Source organism: Peromyscus californicus, unplaced genomic scaffold (assembly GCF_007827085.1).
Source record: "Peromyscus californicus insignis strain IS unplaced genomic scaffold, ASM782708v3 Scaffold_13__1_contigs__length_99412109, whole genome shotgun sequence".
NCBI classification, from domain to species: domain Eukaryota; kingdom Metazoa; phylum Chordata; class Mammalia; order Rodentia; family Cricetidae; genus Peromyscus; species Peromyscus californicus.
The window spans coordinates 407,136-423,548 of record NW_026294424.1 but is presented as its reverse complement, the minus strand read 5'-3'; the positions used below and the strand labels follow the sequence as shown (position 1 = coordinate 423,548).

General features: G+C 48.2%; 1 protein-coding gene across 1 annotated transcript in view; it reads left to right on the top strand.

The window, feature by feature from the left end:
- The window catches only part of Otop1 (otopetrin 1), a 29,014-nt gene extending 27,123 nt beyond the window's left edge, over nucleotides 1-1,891 (top strand). Inside the window, exon 6 of the mRNA XM_052735851.1 lies at nucleotides 464-1,891. Within this exon, the coding sequence (XP_052591811.1) occupies nucleotides 464-634 (171 nt within the window). The 3' untranslated portion in view covers nucleotides 635-1,891. The remainder of the gene's footprint in view (nucleotides 1-463) is intronic.
- Nucleotides 1,892-16,413: the final 14,522 nt, after the last annotated feature.

The following is a 16,413-nucleotide window of genomic DNA, read 5'->3' as shown; positions in this document are numbered from 1 at the left end:
CACAGAGTCAGCCTTTGTGCACTGTGGCACAATGCTAGCAATAAACAGATCTGGGCTCACACTTCTGGAGGTTTCAGGTTCCCTGGTTGGCTGGTTCCATTGCTTTCAGGCCTGTGACAGAATATCACGGTGGAAGTGTAGAGGAGAGAGCAGCTTACCTCCCAGCAGCAGCAGAGTAAAGAGAGGGCAGGCAGGTCTGGAGACAAGACATGTCCGTTCGAGCGACCCCCAGTGGCCTCCCTACTTCTGTTTCTCACTCTGTAGTGGTCCATTCAGCTATGACTCTATCCTGGATTAGCCCATCGATGAAGTTAGTTCCCATGTGATCTAGTTAACTTCTAGTAGCCTGTCCGCTAGGGACACATGTACCTCGGGGGTATTGCCAATGAACCTGTAGCGGAAGCTGGCATCCTTCGGCAGGATTTGGTGAAATGGTGACGGAAGGCTGCCCCTTCTCTTTCAGCTTTGGATTCCCCCTGCCTTTGGCTGCCGCCCTGAGTATGACAACGGTTTGGAGGAAATCGTCTTTGGCTTTGAACCCTGGATTATTGTGGTCAACCTGGCCATGCCCTTCTCCATTTTCTACCGGATGCACGCAGCTGCTGCTCTCTTTGAGGTCTATTGTAAGATCTAGCTTGAGTCCCCATGAAAGGAGAAGGGACACAGGAACAAGGGGGCTCTGCAGCCACCTGGGAAGGGCTGGGCTGAGCAAACACGGTCTGACAAAAGCCAGAAGGATGCCTTTTGTCTGCTTGACCGTGTCTGGAGGTGCCCTGGCCCCGGGTGAGAGTGAACAGTTAAATCAACTGAACAAGGTGGTTGGAGCCTGCCCCTGGTCAGCCAGTTCCAGTCAGATCCCAAATGATTTGAGCTCCTTTTGGCGGAGACCCTGTGTTTCAGAAGAAGGTGGTCCAAGTTTGAGGAAAAAATATGATGGGGTTTTTCATAACATGCATTTCCTGTCTGTAACTTATGTGACTATATACAACATTTTCCTGGCCATCTGTGTAGCAATCAATTTACATTTTTTTTCCTTCTCAGGGCTACTGAGTTTAGAAGCAAATGCATTTTAGTTTATAGTTTAATTTTTGAGCTGGCTTAATTTGGGGCAAAATTACTTTTAATCAACTACATGGGGATGTGTATCTAGATTAGTGCAAATGCACAGCATTACCTAAAAATTTGGTTCGTTTTTATTTGTGATCATTTTGAAAGCATCAAAAAATAAACATTGCTGTTCTTTTTTGCTACACCTATCTCCAGTTTATTATGTAGAAAATCCGCACTCTTCAGAAAAGGAGACAGGAAAAATTACCCACGTTGCATTGTTAGCAGTTGCTTTGGACATCGTGACATATCTCTCGGCTGTGATGGCGTGTAGAATTATTTTTATTTTGGTACCCACTAGTGATAACCTGGCATTTCTAATTTTATCTTCATGCTTTCCTATTTGACAATGCGATGACACCTTTTCCTACACTGTCATGAACTCCTTACAATCACCACTTTACTGCCGTCAGAGAGTTTATCAAATGAATGTACTATTAACTTCCTCTGCCTCTGTTGGTTTGAGAGTGCTCACAATTTTGCTTCCCTAAGTGGCCCTGCCCAAAAAAAAAATCAACCCTGTTTGTAGAACATTGCTTTTATTTAAAATTGCTTTTTAAAGAGAGTTGGTTGGCCTTCCATGTACACTGGTCCCACATCTGCATTCAAACAACTTTGTATAGAAAATGTTTTTTTCACAACTGGTTCTTAGGGCCAGGGAGATGGCTTGCTACTCTCAAAGAGGACCAGAGTTTGGTTCCCAGCATGGCATCAGTTGGCTTACAACGGCCTGTAATTCTAGCTCCAGAGGAGTTGACATCCTTCCTTTTCTGGCCTCCAAGGGCACCTGCACTCACATGCAGGAATGTACTCCCTCCCGTCCCCAAATAAAAATGAAATAAACCTTTAAAAAAGGAATTGCTGTGGTGGTATTGTGTTCCCCAAAATATTGTGCACCCTAATTAACTTATCTGGGGTCAGAGACAGAACAGCTACTAGATACAAAGGCTAGAAAATGGTGGCACTCACACCTTTAATCCTAGCACTCCAGAGGTAGAAATCCCTCTGGATCTCTGTGAGTTCAAGGCCACATTGGAAACGACCAGGCATGGTGACAGACACCTTTAATCCCAGGGAGTGGTGGTAGAAAGCAGAAAGGTATATAAGGCATGAGGACCAGAAACTAGAAGCATTTGGCTGGTTAAGCTTTCAGGCTTCTAGCAGCACAGTTCATCTGAGAGCCATTCGGATATGAGGACACAGAGGCTTCCAGTCTGAGGAAACAGGTAGCTGTGAGGTAGCTGTGGCTTGTTCTAGTTCTCTGGTCTTCCAGTTCACCCCAATAACTGGCCTCAGCTTTGATTTTTATTAATAAGACCTTCTAAGATTCCCTCTACAAATTGCCTCTTACAATTTTTCTTGTCGTTTACCTCTAAACAAGATAATCCAGCAGCCATTTATGTGGTATTTACATTGTGTTAAGTTGTGTGTGTGTGTGTGTGTGTGTGTGTGTGTGTGTGTGTGTGTGTGTGTGTGTGTTTTGAGACAGGGTCTTGTATCTTAGCTAGGCTTTTCTCAAACTTGCTGTCTAGCCAAGGATGACCTTTGACTCCTGATCCTCTTGTTCCCACCTCCCAAGTGGCAGGGTTTTAGGCTTGTACTGCCATGTCTGGTTTTTGTTTGTTTGTTTTTGTTTTATTTTTCGAGACAGGGTTTCTCTGTGTAGTTTTGGTGCCTGTCCTGGATCTCACTCTGTAGACCAGGCTGGCCTCGAACTCACTGAGATCCACCTGGCTCTGCCTCCCGAGTGCTAGGATTAAAGGCATGCACCGCCTGGCATTTTTTTTTTTTTTAATTTATTTATTACATATACAGTGTTCTGCCTGCATGTATGCCCACCCACCAGAAGAGGGCACCAGATCTCATTATAGATGGTTGTGAGCCACCATGTGGGTGCTGGGAATTGAACTCAGGACCTCTGGAAGAGCAATCAGTGCCCTTAACCTCAGAGCCATCCCTCCAGCTCCTGCCATGTCTGGTTTTATGCAGTTCTGGGGAATTGAACCCGGGGCCTCATGTACCACCTGAGTAAGCCATATCTCCACACCCTTATTAGGTTTTTTAAAATGACCTAGAGACTATCTGAAGCCCACAGAAGGGGATGCACAGGCTGTATGCACATACACCCTGTTGCTAAGGGACTTGAACCCATGGATTCTGGTATCCACATGGGTCCCTGGGGCCAGTCCCCTATGGATAGAAAGGGACATCCATATTTAATGTCAGGAAGCCATTCTCAAAGCTTGTAAACATTTTAAAGTCTCCTGAGGAATATCAACACTGGAGCATGTCTTTAGGTAATTTTATAGAACTATTTTGAAACTGTAATAAAGTGAGTGTACTGACTATAAATACTAGTGTGAACACAGTTACATCCAAATGGGTTGTTATTTGACAGGCAATGGAAACATCATGTTTTGTTTTGTTTTTGTTGTTGTTGTTTTCCCGCATGAGCAAAAACACTTTATATCTGTTTTCGGGGAAGAAAGCTTTAAAAAATAGGCATACATTCTAAAAACAAAAGATGTTTAGACCACCTTTTTTGTAGAACACTGGTTCTTAGTCTGGGGTCTTGCCTCCTCCCTGCCCCTGTCCCCGAGAACATCTGGTGACATCTGCAGACATTTTTGGTTGCTCTCAATACGGGAGCTGAGGCCACCTAGTGGTAGAGACCAGGGACACTTCTGAGCATCCGACAATATAGTAGTGGTACACTGATGTTGAGAAATCACGTTGCAGGCACAGGGCTGTTAACCTGGATTTCCCAGGCACCTGCTAGTAAACACACACACACACACACACACACACACACACACACACCCCAAACAAGGTTATTCTTATATGTACTGTACTTGGATGTAACTTGCCATTTTTCTTAACTTTACATGCCTCTCATCCATTTCCCAATCCCCATGGCCCTGGTTCTCACCCTTCAGCCTGCATAGGCATCACAGTGACCCCTGCCCTCTGGGCTGGAAGTCCAGATGCAGCGAGTCTGGAGTGACTGAGGCCTCCCCTGCAGAAGCATCTTTTTTTGAGCATTTCAAGTAATTCAGTACTGTTAAGGCTCCTTATTGACTCTCCTTTCGTGGTACTGGAATATAATTACGGGTGACTTTGGAGACCATTTCCAGGAGACTCATACCTAAAGACTTACTCTAGTGTCGGTATTTCTTAGGAGACTTTAAAATGATTATAAGCTTTGATTTAGACCACTCTATTAGGTCATCTGTGACTTAAGACATTCTGGTACATTCAGAAATTTTCTTTTGTTGTTGCTATCCCAAACTGCATCACGGAGAGCACCTTTATTTCTGAGTCTTTGGACTTTCCCACAGTCCTGGTTTATGCTGGCCCAGCAATCATGGCATGAGAATGCATTTCTGAATTTTGGTTGGCATGAACTTGACCCCTCTTCTAAGCCTCTGGCAGCCCAGAGGCCTCAGCTTCTGGATTTAGTCTTCTGCCAAGAAGAGGGAGGAAGCCATAACATTGGACCCAACTGTCTGTGCTCTAATAAGAGTGGACCTGGAGTCCTGCTGGCAGGCTGCTCCACCACCCTGCCACCACTCATTGACTCTGTAACTTACAAGACCCACTCCGCTGCCCAAACCCACCAAACCCACCATCCTCCCCCTGGCCAAACATCCCCAACAACATCAACATCCCCCAGAGGCACAAGTACCACCTACACCAATTAGAAGAAGAGACCCACTCCACTGCCCAAACCCACCAAACCCATCATCTTCCCCCTGGCCAACCATCCCCCACAACATCAGTGGCCCCTAGAGGCACAAACACCACTCATACCAGTTGGAAGAAGAGACTCCATAGGCACAGGTACAACCCACACTGGTTGGAAGAACTGGATGGTACACAGGATCTAGGCACCCAGACACCTGCAAACCTCAGCTGAGTGACCCTGTTTGAGCTTGGTCAAGTAAGCACAGCCTCATTGGGCTCAGAGTCTTTTAGGGGTGACCTTTACAGGGAGAGGCCCACCAACAGCGGGCTGCTTTGGCAGAGGAAAAGCTTATTTTCTTCATGCTGGGGCAGTTCACAGGGTTAACACTAAAGTAAACAATATCCAAGTTTCAGATTCTCAGTGCTAGAATAGAGGAAACTCAAATTAAGGTAGTGATGAATGAATTTCCTACACATCTGCCTGGCAAGGTACATCGGTCTGTTTTCTGTTGCTATGATACAATGGCTGAGTCTGGATATTTATTGAGAAAAGAGGTTTACTTATTTCACAGTTTTGGAGACTGAAAGTCCAATCAACATGGGTGGTTTTGCTCCCATCTGGTGAGGGCCCTGGAGCATGGCATTGTGGGCAGACCAAGTGAGAGGTATCAGGACAATACTGAGAGTCTGAGTAATGGGAAGGTCAAGATTCCTCTTACAGGAATGCTCTGATGAGGACTAACTCTGTCTTGTAAGGACCAGTTTGATCCCCCTGAGGGAGTGTCCTCAGTGACTCACCCTCCTCCCTCTGGTCTCCACCTTCAGAATGTCCCATCATTCTCTCACCATCCCCACATGGAGGACAGAGCCTCTGACACATGAGTCCTTGGGGGGACACCCTATGTCTCAGTCAAAGCAGTGTGAAAGAAAGAGGACCCTTGGTGGCTGTGGATGAGAGGTGAACTGGTCAGAACCAGCCTGAATAGCTCCTGGCAATGCTGGGTGAGGCTGGAGGTGCTCATTGCTGAAGACTGGGCATGTCCAGACCTCTAAAGGCTTCTAAGACCAGCTCAGGGGTGGCCAGGTGTTCATGGCAGCATTGCCTGCAATCGGGAAAAGTGGAGAGCATCCTGGATGTTTGTCAGGAGTGTGGATACAGTGTGGACTGCTCCCACAGTGGAGTACCCACAGGGGTTAAAGAGGATGGCTCAGAACTGCACGTTTCAGTGTGGAGCATCCTCAAACAATGTTCAAGGAAAAATACATAGCACAGAAGTACAGACAAAATGAAACCACCAAGATGCTTAGAAACAGACAGGGCAATCCCAGGCATGCTAGTGTTCTGGGAGACAATGTGTACAATGTGTAGTAGAAGGTTACAGACACATTAGGAAAGAACACCAAGTTCAGTTTGTGGGCAAGAATGGAGCTGGGTGGAGACCAGGGTTCAAGTACATTCAGTGCCTCAAATATTCTCTCTCATTTTTTTTTGTATGAGACAGGGATTCTCTGTGTAACAGCCCTGGCTGTCCTGGAACTTGCTTTGTAAACCAGGCTGTCCTCAAACTCACAGAGATCCTCCTACCTCTGCCTCCCAAGTGCTGGAATTAAAGGTGCCACCACCGCCCAGCATATATTCACTCTTAAACAAGGAGACCATATAGAGGTATCTGTTGTGTTTCCATTGGTACTTTTTATATGTATGAGATATTTTATAATAAAAAACATCTAAAAGAAAGAAGAATAAGGAAGAAATTGGACAAAGCTACCACAGGAGGCTGAGAGGTAGGTGTCTAAGCCAGGGGTGCTCTGGTCCCCGAGGGAGTAGACCCCTCTTAGTGAGGTAGCTCAATGCTGGCAGCTGTTATCACATGACTCAGTCCCCAGAGAGAACCATGTGCTCATCATCAGACCTGACATTGATTCCTTTTCTCATACAGTTCTTCACTGTGGACACACAAGTGCCTGGGTAACCTCTTACTGCAGTGGGTCCCTCAAGGTCATATGCTGACATCCTAGTCCCAAGGTGATGGTCTGAGGAGACGGGGCCTTTGGCAAAATATCCAGGCACAAAAGCAACTTAGAAGAGAGGGGGTTTATTTTAACTCACAGTTCCAGGTTATAAGTCCGTAACAGGGAAATCAATGCAGCAGGAATGTAAAACAGCCACTCACATCACATTCATGTCAGAGGCACAAGAAAATGAAAATGTCTGCCCCTTTGTTTGCTGGTGCTCAGCTTGATTTCTATACTCATACAGTTCAGGATCATTTGCCTAGGGAATGGTGACTCCCACAGTGGGCTGGGTTTTCCTATATTGGTCAATTTAATTAAGAGACCCCCCCCCCCATCAATTTGTTTTGGAGAATCTTTCATTGAGACTCTCTTCCCTAGTGGTTCTAAGTTGCATCAAGCTGACAATTAAAGCTAACCACCACAGGCTCTCATAGTAAGGAAAGGTCTGAGAGCCAACCAGCAACCTTCAGACCTTGAGGGGACAGAAGGAGAAAGCTGGCCACCTGTAACTTGGGGAAAGAGATCTCACCAGGGCACAATTTAGTAAACTGGCCAACTGAGAGCTAGGACATCCAACCTCAAGACAGTGGCTGGCCAGACCCCCAGTTTGTGATGTTCTGTTTCATCACCTGATCTGACGGAGACACTTATGTCAGGGCCATAGCCTCTACAGAGCTATGTGAATGTGAAGCCTTGAACTCAGTTCTGAGCCTGTATGGCCAGGACCCAAGGTAATGTTTACTGAAACAGTGGCTCTGGCTGTGGATGTGGCAGAGTTCAAGGGTGGGGATTTGAAGATGTTGGTTCAAGGTCACCCTGGCTTCTGGGCTCTTCATATGTTAGGAAAAGTATCCCTCCCACTAGATTTTTCCTGACTGCTGAGCCCCACTTTCAGGGCTTCTTAACTATTGTAAGTCAGGCCATGCACACCCTCTATCTCTCCAGTACAGACACCGGTCATGAAATCCATCTAGTCTCCCCACTGTCCGGGTATTCAGTGTCCACCTTTACCTGCATTTATGTCTGTGAATGCCCAGCTCAGAGTTGACCTGGACAGGCAGCGTCCACCACTCCTACAAATCTCTATTCTGTGAGCCACTTATAATCTGTAACAAGAAACTCATTTCAGAAAATATACCAGTGGTGCAATTTCTTGGGGATACGAGTACAGAAAAACTAGTTAAATTGACATGATACATAACTTTTCACGGCCGCAGAAGGGAGTTTTGCTGTGGAGGAGTGTGGCCAGCAGGGGGCGCGCTGGCTGCCGCTCCATCTCTCCCGCTCTCTGAGGGCAAACCCCAGACCTGCAGTAGATGGATTTCCCTTGTTTTGAGGCGAGGACATCATCTATCCAAACAGAGTCCTTGTGGGTGACGCTTCACCTCTGCCCCCTCCTTAGACATGTTCCTTCTGTCCTTTTGCTGGCCTACGGACGTTGACTACATACACGCCAGTCTAGTCTTGCATACACCTTCCCAGCGCTAGAGGGCGCTCGCAGTCCAGCTGGAAGAAAGTGGCTTGCAGACAGCGAGTGTGTGGTCTGGGATTGGGCTTCATAGCAAGGGAAGCTCAAGGGGTGGGGTCGGCTCTCCTGCTGCGTAGGGGAGGGTCTTGAGGTGACTTCTTGCTGGCGATTACTAAGGACACGAAGTCCGTCTTTGCTGGAGGAGAGCACAGAGTGGGGCATGCGTGACAAGGGTTCCAGGCTGGGGCGGGGGGTGAGGGTAGCGGGGGGGCGGGGGGGGGGGCGGGGGGGGGAGGGGCTGGCAAACTATACCAGCAAAGAGTAGCTGCATGTGCGCGCGCCACACACACACACACACACACACACACACACACACACACACACACACACGTCTGCAGAGAGATTTCCTAGAATCCGGCCTTTATAGAAGGAACAATTCACAGCCCCTGATCTAGACACCGAGGGAGAGAGTCCTCTGCTGGACACAACCTAGGGAGGATTTTCATCTCCAAGTAGGAAAAAGGTGAGGAGGAAATCACTGTGGCAATCAGTGTGTGATCACGAAGCAGCTATCACGTTTGCAAGACCAACCTGTGAGAAGACAGGAGACTGGGGCCTCAGGGACATGGCCCTGTAGCCATCTTCTACCGAACTTCTTTTTATGGGGCCTGATTTAAAAAAAAAAATCAATATTTAAGCCAGAGATGGCTAAATTTTTTCATAAAGGGTCAGATAAAATTTTTTTTTAGTCTTTATGGGCAATTTTTGCCTTCTTGTAGTGAGAAGGGAAACTTGGGTGACTTAGTGAATGGGCATAGCAGCATCCATAAGAACTTATAAAGGAGGTACTGAGATGGATCTGACCCCAGGTCAGAGTTTGAGGACCCTCTGATGTGGACTGGGCTTCTTTGTTGCCTATGGGTGACCCAGCCTAGCCACCCCACACCAGTCAGCCTCAGAAGAGCCCTTGCATCCCAACCCAGAGACCGGCCTGAGACCCGGGGCCTCCTGAAGCAGGAGCTGGTGAGGGCATTGTGAGTCTCCCCCATTGGCTGTCATTTCCCACATGTTCACGGCTCAGCTTCCTCCAGAATCTTCTCATATGGGCCTGTGAATGCATCAGCTCAGCATCAGTGGGGTACCATTACCAGGGCATTTCTTCAGTTCCATGTTGAGCACAGTCTTTGACCTACCATGGCTGGTAAAGGAAGGCTCTCTCGGTGTATTCATTTCCTAAGCTACACATAGCAACGGGGTATGGCTGCAGAAGGGAGATCTGTCCACAGGGCCACATGGTACGAGCTAGGCTGGCTAGGGACCGCAGAGAGTTCATCTTCCCTGAAATTAAAGTAGAGCTTCCCGGGGGGCCATGCTCAGGAGAAAGGATGACAAGATCCTTTGGACCAGTGGCTATGGATGAATCATGGGAATGCATTCTTTTTTTTTCTTTTTAACCCTGATGTGAATGTGGCCGGTTTGCAGTCTCCTTGAAGGAAGAGGAGACGCCAGCAGGGGGCAGAGCTGACATCTTCTAGAGAGGGCTCAGTTCTTCACTCAGCCGGTGTTCACAGAGTTGGACAGCCCCCCTCAAGGAAGTGTCCGGTGTGGTGTAGAAAGAGACTTGAGCTTTGCGGCTGGGTCTCAGCTGCCAGTGGCCTTCACTTCCTGCACATCCACTATTCTGCTGTATACAGTAGCAGTAGAGGTCTCCACAGAGGGTCATCAAGTGACTTGAGATGGCACTCAGGCTGCCCTACATGTAGTCTGCCACAAGGCGCCTCGACTGGAGTCCCGAGTGTAATTCGAGTGTGCGGCAGGGGTGGCTGAGCCCACTAGCTATTTCTCTGCAGAAGAGCCAGTGTGGGCTCTCAGACAGAGCCCACACTGCTGGCTCTCCACACCGTCCAGAGAGCCTGAGAGAGAGAGCAACCCGTAAGCCCGAATATGTCTATGTGCTCAGAACCTGTAACGGGAAATGGCGCCCCGTAGACAGGGCCAAGTCAAAGACTCCGAGTAGCTGCTATGCCACCTCACGTGTCCTTAGAAGTTGGAAAGGGAGTCAGAGGAGATGGTGTGACCACTAAAGCCAAGCTGCAGGCTGTGGAGTCAGAGGTGAAGGAGGCCAGCCGCTGGTGGAAGACGGGGTGGGGTGGGGTGGGGTGGGGGGGTGGGGTGGGGTGGGTGGGTGGGGGTGGGTGGGTGGGTGGGAGGACAGGGAGTCTTCTGTAGTTTTTCTCTCCATTTTAGCCGGCAAGACTCACTCTGACCGTCCTCACCTCCAGGACCCCGACGTGATAAAGGCCTGTTGCTTTCCGCCTCTGAGAATGTTAGGGCAGCTGCCCTCTGCCCTCTGTGCCTCAGGAACAAATAGAAACGGCAGAGGAGAGAATGCGGGGACTGTGATCTGAGTTTGTGCTCAAAGCCAGGTGACCTGAGGCACCGCTCAAGCCATCTGTGACTCAGGCTCTCCGCAGAGTGAGGAGTGACCCCAAAGACATGCACCTTCCACACCGACTATGCCCTCTGGACTTTCTTTGGATTATGTGTGTGGGCTCCCCCAACTTTCTGGCTGTTTGGAGTTCTTTGGCGGTCTAAAGCACCTCTTGGCTCCTCATTCTGCTCTCCTGGATGGTCCAGTTCAGGACCCACGGCTCACTCAGCATCAGGATATTGCTGAGCCCTAGGTTTGCAGCTCAGCTCCAGGCTGGCCCATGTCCAAAGCCTACTTGGGGTGGGTGGGGGCATGGGCTTAAAATCAATATGCCCACAGTCAAATTGAGATCCCCCACATTCATCCCTCGCAGGTTTCCCTCCATGTGGCCAAGGCCAGGAGCTGTGTGTGGCTGCCTGCTTCTTCTGGACTCCTATACCTTTCTTCTGTTATGGCTTCCTGGCTAGTCTCCTATGCACAGCAAACAGCGCACAGCGCACAGCACCTCAGGTTGCTGGTTCACATCCTCACCATAACAGCTATTCTTTGGCTCCTTTTCCTTTTGAGATCTGGTGCCCTCACAGGTGGGAGGTGGCTCTCAGGGTGGCTTTGATTTGCATTTCCTGCTGTTGGTGCTTCCAGCTGTTATATGCTGCCTGCTGTTTTTATGACCTTTGCCTAAAAGTCTGTTCAAGTCCTTTGGCCTTTTAAAATTGATGAGGGTCCCCCCCCCCACATTGGTCATAGGAACTTGTTTTAAATCTTGACTATTAACTCTTAGCCGATCTGACTTGCAAATATTCCCCCAGCCCATGGGTCTTTTAATTTTGTGGCTTATTCTCTGTTGACATTGTGGCGTTTTCTCTCTTGGCTTTTGGAGCATGAGCTTCTGGTGTGATGTATAAGAAGTCATGGCTGGCCAGGCAGTGGGGGTGCATGCCTTTAATCCCAGCACTCGGGAGGCAGAGGCAGGTGGATCTCTGTGAGTTTGAGGCCAGCCTGGGCTACAGAGTGAGTTCCAGGACAGGTTCCAAAGCTACACAGAGAAACCCTGTCTCAAAAAAAAAATGAAGAAGAAGAGGAGGAGGAGGAAGAGGAGGAGGAGGAGGAGGAAGAGGAGGAGGAGGAAGAGGAGGAGGAGGAGGAGGAAGAGGAGGAGGAGGAGGAAGAGGAGGAGGAGGAGGAGGAGGAAGAAGAAGGAGAAGAAGAAGAAGAAGAAGAAGAAGAAGAAGAAGAAGAAGAAGAAGAAGAAGAAGAAGAAGAAGAAGAAGAAGTAGTAGTAGTCATGGTCAGCCAAGTGTGGTGGCACATACTTTGATCCCATCTGGAGGCAGAGACAGGTGGACCTGTGTGAGTTTGAAGCCAGCCTGTTACATAGTGAGTTCCCAGCCAGGGAGCCTTCCTCTCTGTTCTTTTCTAAAAGTCTCTGAGTTGGTTTTTCATTTCATTTTTCCACTTGTGGGAATCCTGCGTCCCCATCATCATTTGCTGATGAGACTGTCCCTTTCCGGGGTGTCTTCTTGGAATCCTTGCTAAAAATGAGTTTATTTATGGGCTTTCTGTTCTGGTCCACTGTTTCTCTGTTTGTAGCCCACCATGCTCATTACTATGGCTTAGTGATATAGTGTTATTTAACGAACTTATTTGACGCTGGTGATGGGATCAGGGCCTGGTACCTAATGAGCACATGTTCTCCACTGAGCCACACTCCAAGCCCTGTTTAATATGATCTTATGCCAGGAGTGTGGAAGTGTTCAGTACATCCCGCATTGATAATGCTCTCTGTGGGTACGGTGCTGTGCATTTGGAGGACTCAGTTACAGCACTGTGATGGGAGATACTGTGGTGGTTTGGATGGGAATGACCCCCCTAGATTCATATGTTTGAACACTTGGTCCCCAGTAAGTGGAACTGTTTGGAAAGGATAGGAGGTGTGGCATTTTTGGAGTAGATGTGGTCTTGTTGGAGAAAGTGTGTCACTGGGGGTGGGCTTTGAGGTTTCAAAAGCCCACACCAGGCCCAGCATCACTCTTTCTGCCTGCTGCCCGTGGACCAAGGTGTGAAGCTCTCAGCTGCTGTTCCTGTTCCGTGCCTGCCTTCTTCCTGCTGTGATGATCATGGATTAACCCCCTGCAACTGCAGACAAGGCCCCAATTAAATGCTTTCTTTTCTAAGAGTTGCCTTGGTCATGGCGTTTGTTCACTGCAGTAGAACACTAAGGCAGATTCCTCCACCACTTTTTTTTTCATTCCTGAGAATTGCTTTGGCTATTTGAGGTCTTTGGGGTTTTCATGTGGATTTTACAATCCTTTTTCCTATTTCCATGAGAGGTGCCATTGGAAGCAGATTGTGCTGAGTTTGTGGGTTGTTTTGGGTAGCATAGGCATTTTTGATCTACACTGATTCTTCTACCCTGACAATACAGCATCTCTCAACTCACTGTGTGTCCTAGCCTCATTTCTGTTCAGTGATAAAGCACCTTGACAAAAGAAGCCATAAGGGAGGAAAATTTATTTGGCTTGCAATTCCATTTCAGGGAAGTCACAGCAGGGACTTGACATGGCTAGTGACATCCAAGAGCTGAGAGGAAATGAACGCGTGTGTGATTACTTACACTCAGGCTCCTCTCCACACCTCTGTAGTTCAGGATCTCTGCCTAGGGAATGGTGCCACCCACAGTGGCTGGGTCTCTTCACCTCAGTTAACATAATCAAGACAATCTCTCACAAACACACCCCAAAATCAATCTGATCTGGACAATCCTTCCCTGAGACTCTCCTTCCAAGGCATTCCAGGTTGTGTCAATGAATACCATCCATGACATTGTCTTATCTTCCATTTCCATCAACATTTTACAGTTTGGCATGGGGCTCTCTCACTTGCTTCGTTAAATTTATTCCTTTTTTGTGCCATGGTAAGGATTTCTTTTTTTGTGTAGGTAGTTATTAGGATAGAGAAGTGTCACTGGATTTTGGCACATCACATGCTCTCTGGTGCACCCATTGATCCTTCTTTTGCTGAAGACAAGTCTTAAGTGGATTTATTTTCCTGATATGAAGGTTATGAATCAACATTGACATGCCAAGGGCAGTGGGGCTCACCCCTGAGCACCCAGTCCCCAGCCCCTCAACACACCCAGTTGAAACACTGTTCTGAAATATGGGGAGGATCCCTCTACATTGTCTCAGGCCTGGCCTCCTTGTTCCCAGTTCAAAAGCAAGGAGGGTCCTGGAAATTTCATATGGCTTTCAAAGAAGTTTGGCACACTCACAAGGCAGCATTGTGTAGAAAGGAGCCTTGGCTTATGAGTAGTCTGCAGTACAATCCCTTCTTTTAAATTACCTGCCTTGAAACTGTTGAGCTAGCTACTGACCTCACGGAGCCTCTGGTGGCTCATCTTTAAATGGGAACAATATATTGCTATGCCAAGCATAGGTGGCATGGGTAAGTAATAGGCTATACTTAGGAAGTAGCAAGTGTCTAATTCAGTGAAGTTTTGCTACGATAATGCTGTCTCATAATGCCAGACAGTCATGGCAGAAAGTGGTAGACACGGTGGCAGGTGCTGAATGTTGAGGGCTTACATCTTGATCTCCAAATACAAAGCAGAGAGAGCGAACTGGAAACAGCACCAGTTCTTCTTCTTTTTTTTTTTTTTTAAAAAAGAAATTATTATTAAGAAAAATTTTCTATTCATTTTACACACCAGTCAAAGATTCCCCCTCTTCCCTCCTTCCACCTCCCAGCCTTCCCCTCCCAACGCCCCCCACAAGAAGACAAGGCTTCTTCATGAGGGGGTACATCCAGTAGAGGCAAGTCCAAGCCCCTCCCCCAGTGTCCCATCATAGGTAGTGGGCTCCAAAAAGCCTGCTCATGTACCAGGGATGGGTTCTGATCCTACCGCCAGGGGGCCCCCAAGCAGATCAAGCTACACATCTGTCTCGCCATGCAGAGGGCCTAGTCCAGTCCCATGCAGACTCCACAGCCATTGATCCAACTTTCATGAGTTCCCACTAGTTTGGTTTGGTTTCCCCAAATATAATCTTGATGCATTTGCTCATAGAATCCCTCTTCTCTCCCCCTGACTGGACTGCCGGAGCTCTGCCTGGTACCTGGCTGTGGATCTCTGCATCTGTTTCCATCAGTCGCTGGAGAAAAGCTCTGTGATGACAGTTAGGGTATTCACCAATCTGATCTCTGGGGCAAGCCAGTTCAGTTCAGGTACACTCTCCACTATTTCTAGTAGTCCATGTTGGGGTCATCCTTGGGGATTCCTGGGAACTTCCCTAGCACGGAGTTTCTCTCTATCCCCGTGATGTCTCCCTCTATCATGGTATCTCTTTCTTTGTTTTCCCACTCCATCCCTTTTCAGCTTGACCATCCTGTTCCCTTCTGTCCTCATCCCCCATCCCCTCCCCTCCATTGCCCACCACTCATCCCCAGTTTACTCATGGAGATCTCACATATTTCCCCTTCCCAGGGAGACCTTCTTAGGGTCCTCCTTGTTAGCTCTCTGGAGTTGTAGGTTGTAGTCTGGTTATCCTTTGCTTTACATCTAGTATCCACTAATGAGTGAGTGCATACTGTGTTTGTCTTTCTGAGTCTGGGCTACCTCATTCAGGATGATATTTTTTAGTTCCATCCATTCAGCACCAGTTCTTAAACTCTCAAAGCCTGCCTCCAGTTACATATTTCCTTCAGCAAGGCCACACCTCCTAAACTCTCCCCCAAACAGCACTGGCCACTGGGGATCGATTCAAATGCATGAGCTTATGGGGAACGTTCTCATTCAAACCACCACAACTTCTGATCCTGCTGCCTTCACTCCTGTGTGCTGCGATCACAGGCATGTATCACCTTATCTACTTGGCTGGTGCTGGAAATGGAGCCAAGGCTTCATGGCCGCTAGGCAAGTGTCATGACAACCAAGTCACCTCTCCAACCAAACCAGCATTGTGCCTAGAAGATGCCTGCAGAAGCACACACCATGCCTTCCTGGCTGTGTGTTCTGACCCTGAGATCAAAGTCTCCACCACAGAGGGGGAGGCTGATGAGATGCCTTCTGGATACCAGAGTACACCAGAGGAGTTCCAGAAACCTTTCCCGCACCCATGTCTCTGAGCCTTTACACATACTCTTCCCTCTGTTAGGAATTCCCTAGTGCCCAAATGCTTGTAAATTCCACCTGCCCTCCAGCTGAGCTGCCCCTCCTGTCAGCCCTGCCCACCCCGCTAGCCCAGTCAACCTCTTTTCTCATGCCCCTGAGCATTCTTTGTTTCTTGCATGGGCGAGCTTTTGGATGGCAGGTGCCATCTGCACCTCTACAGATGCCTTCCAGCCCAAAGCAATTCATTGGCTTTTATAACTTCGAAGACCAGGGGTATGACTAGATTGCAAGATTTCCTCTCACTCTTGCCTTTCTCTCTCCTTCCCTCTCTCCTCTCCTCTCTCTGTGTATCTGTGTCTGTGTCTGTCTCAGTCTCTTTCCCTGCTGTGTCTCTGTCTTTGCTATGCTCTGTGCTCTGTCTGAGCCTCATTCTCTCCAGCTGCTAACAGGGAAGAAGCCTGCCCAGAGAGGCAAGCCTCACCCCAGCCCCCAGCCTAGCGTCTTAGCAGGAAGACATTCAACGCTTCTCTGCAGTGTTTGCATGCTGAGCCAGGCAAGTAATCCTTATGACCCTGCATTGGGGAAGGGGGGCATTTCTAT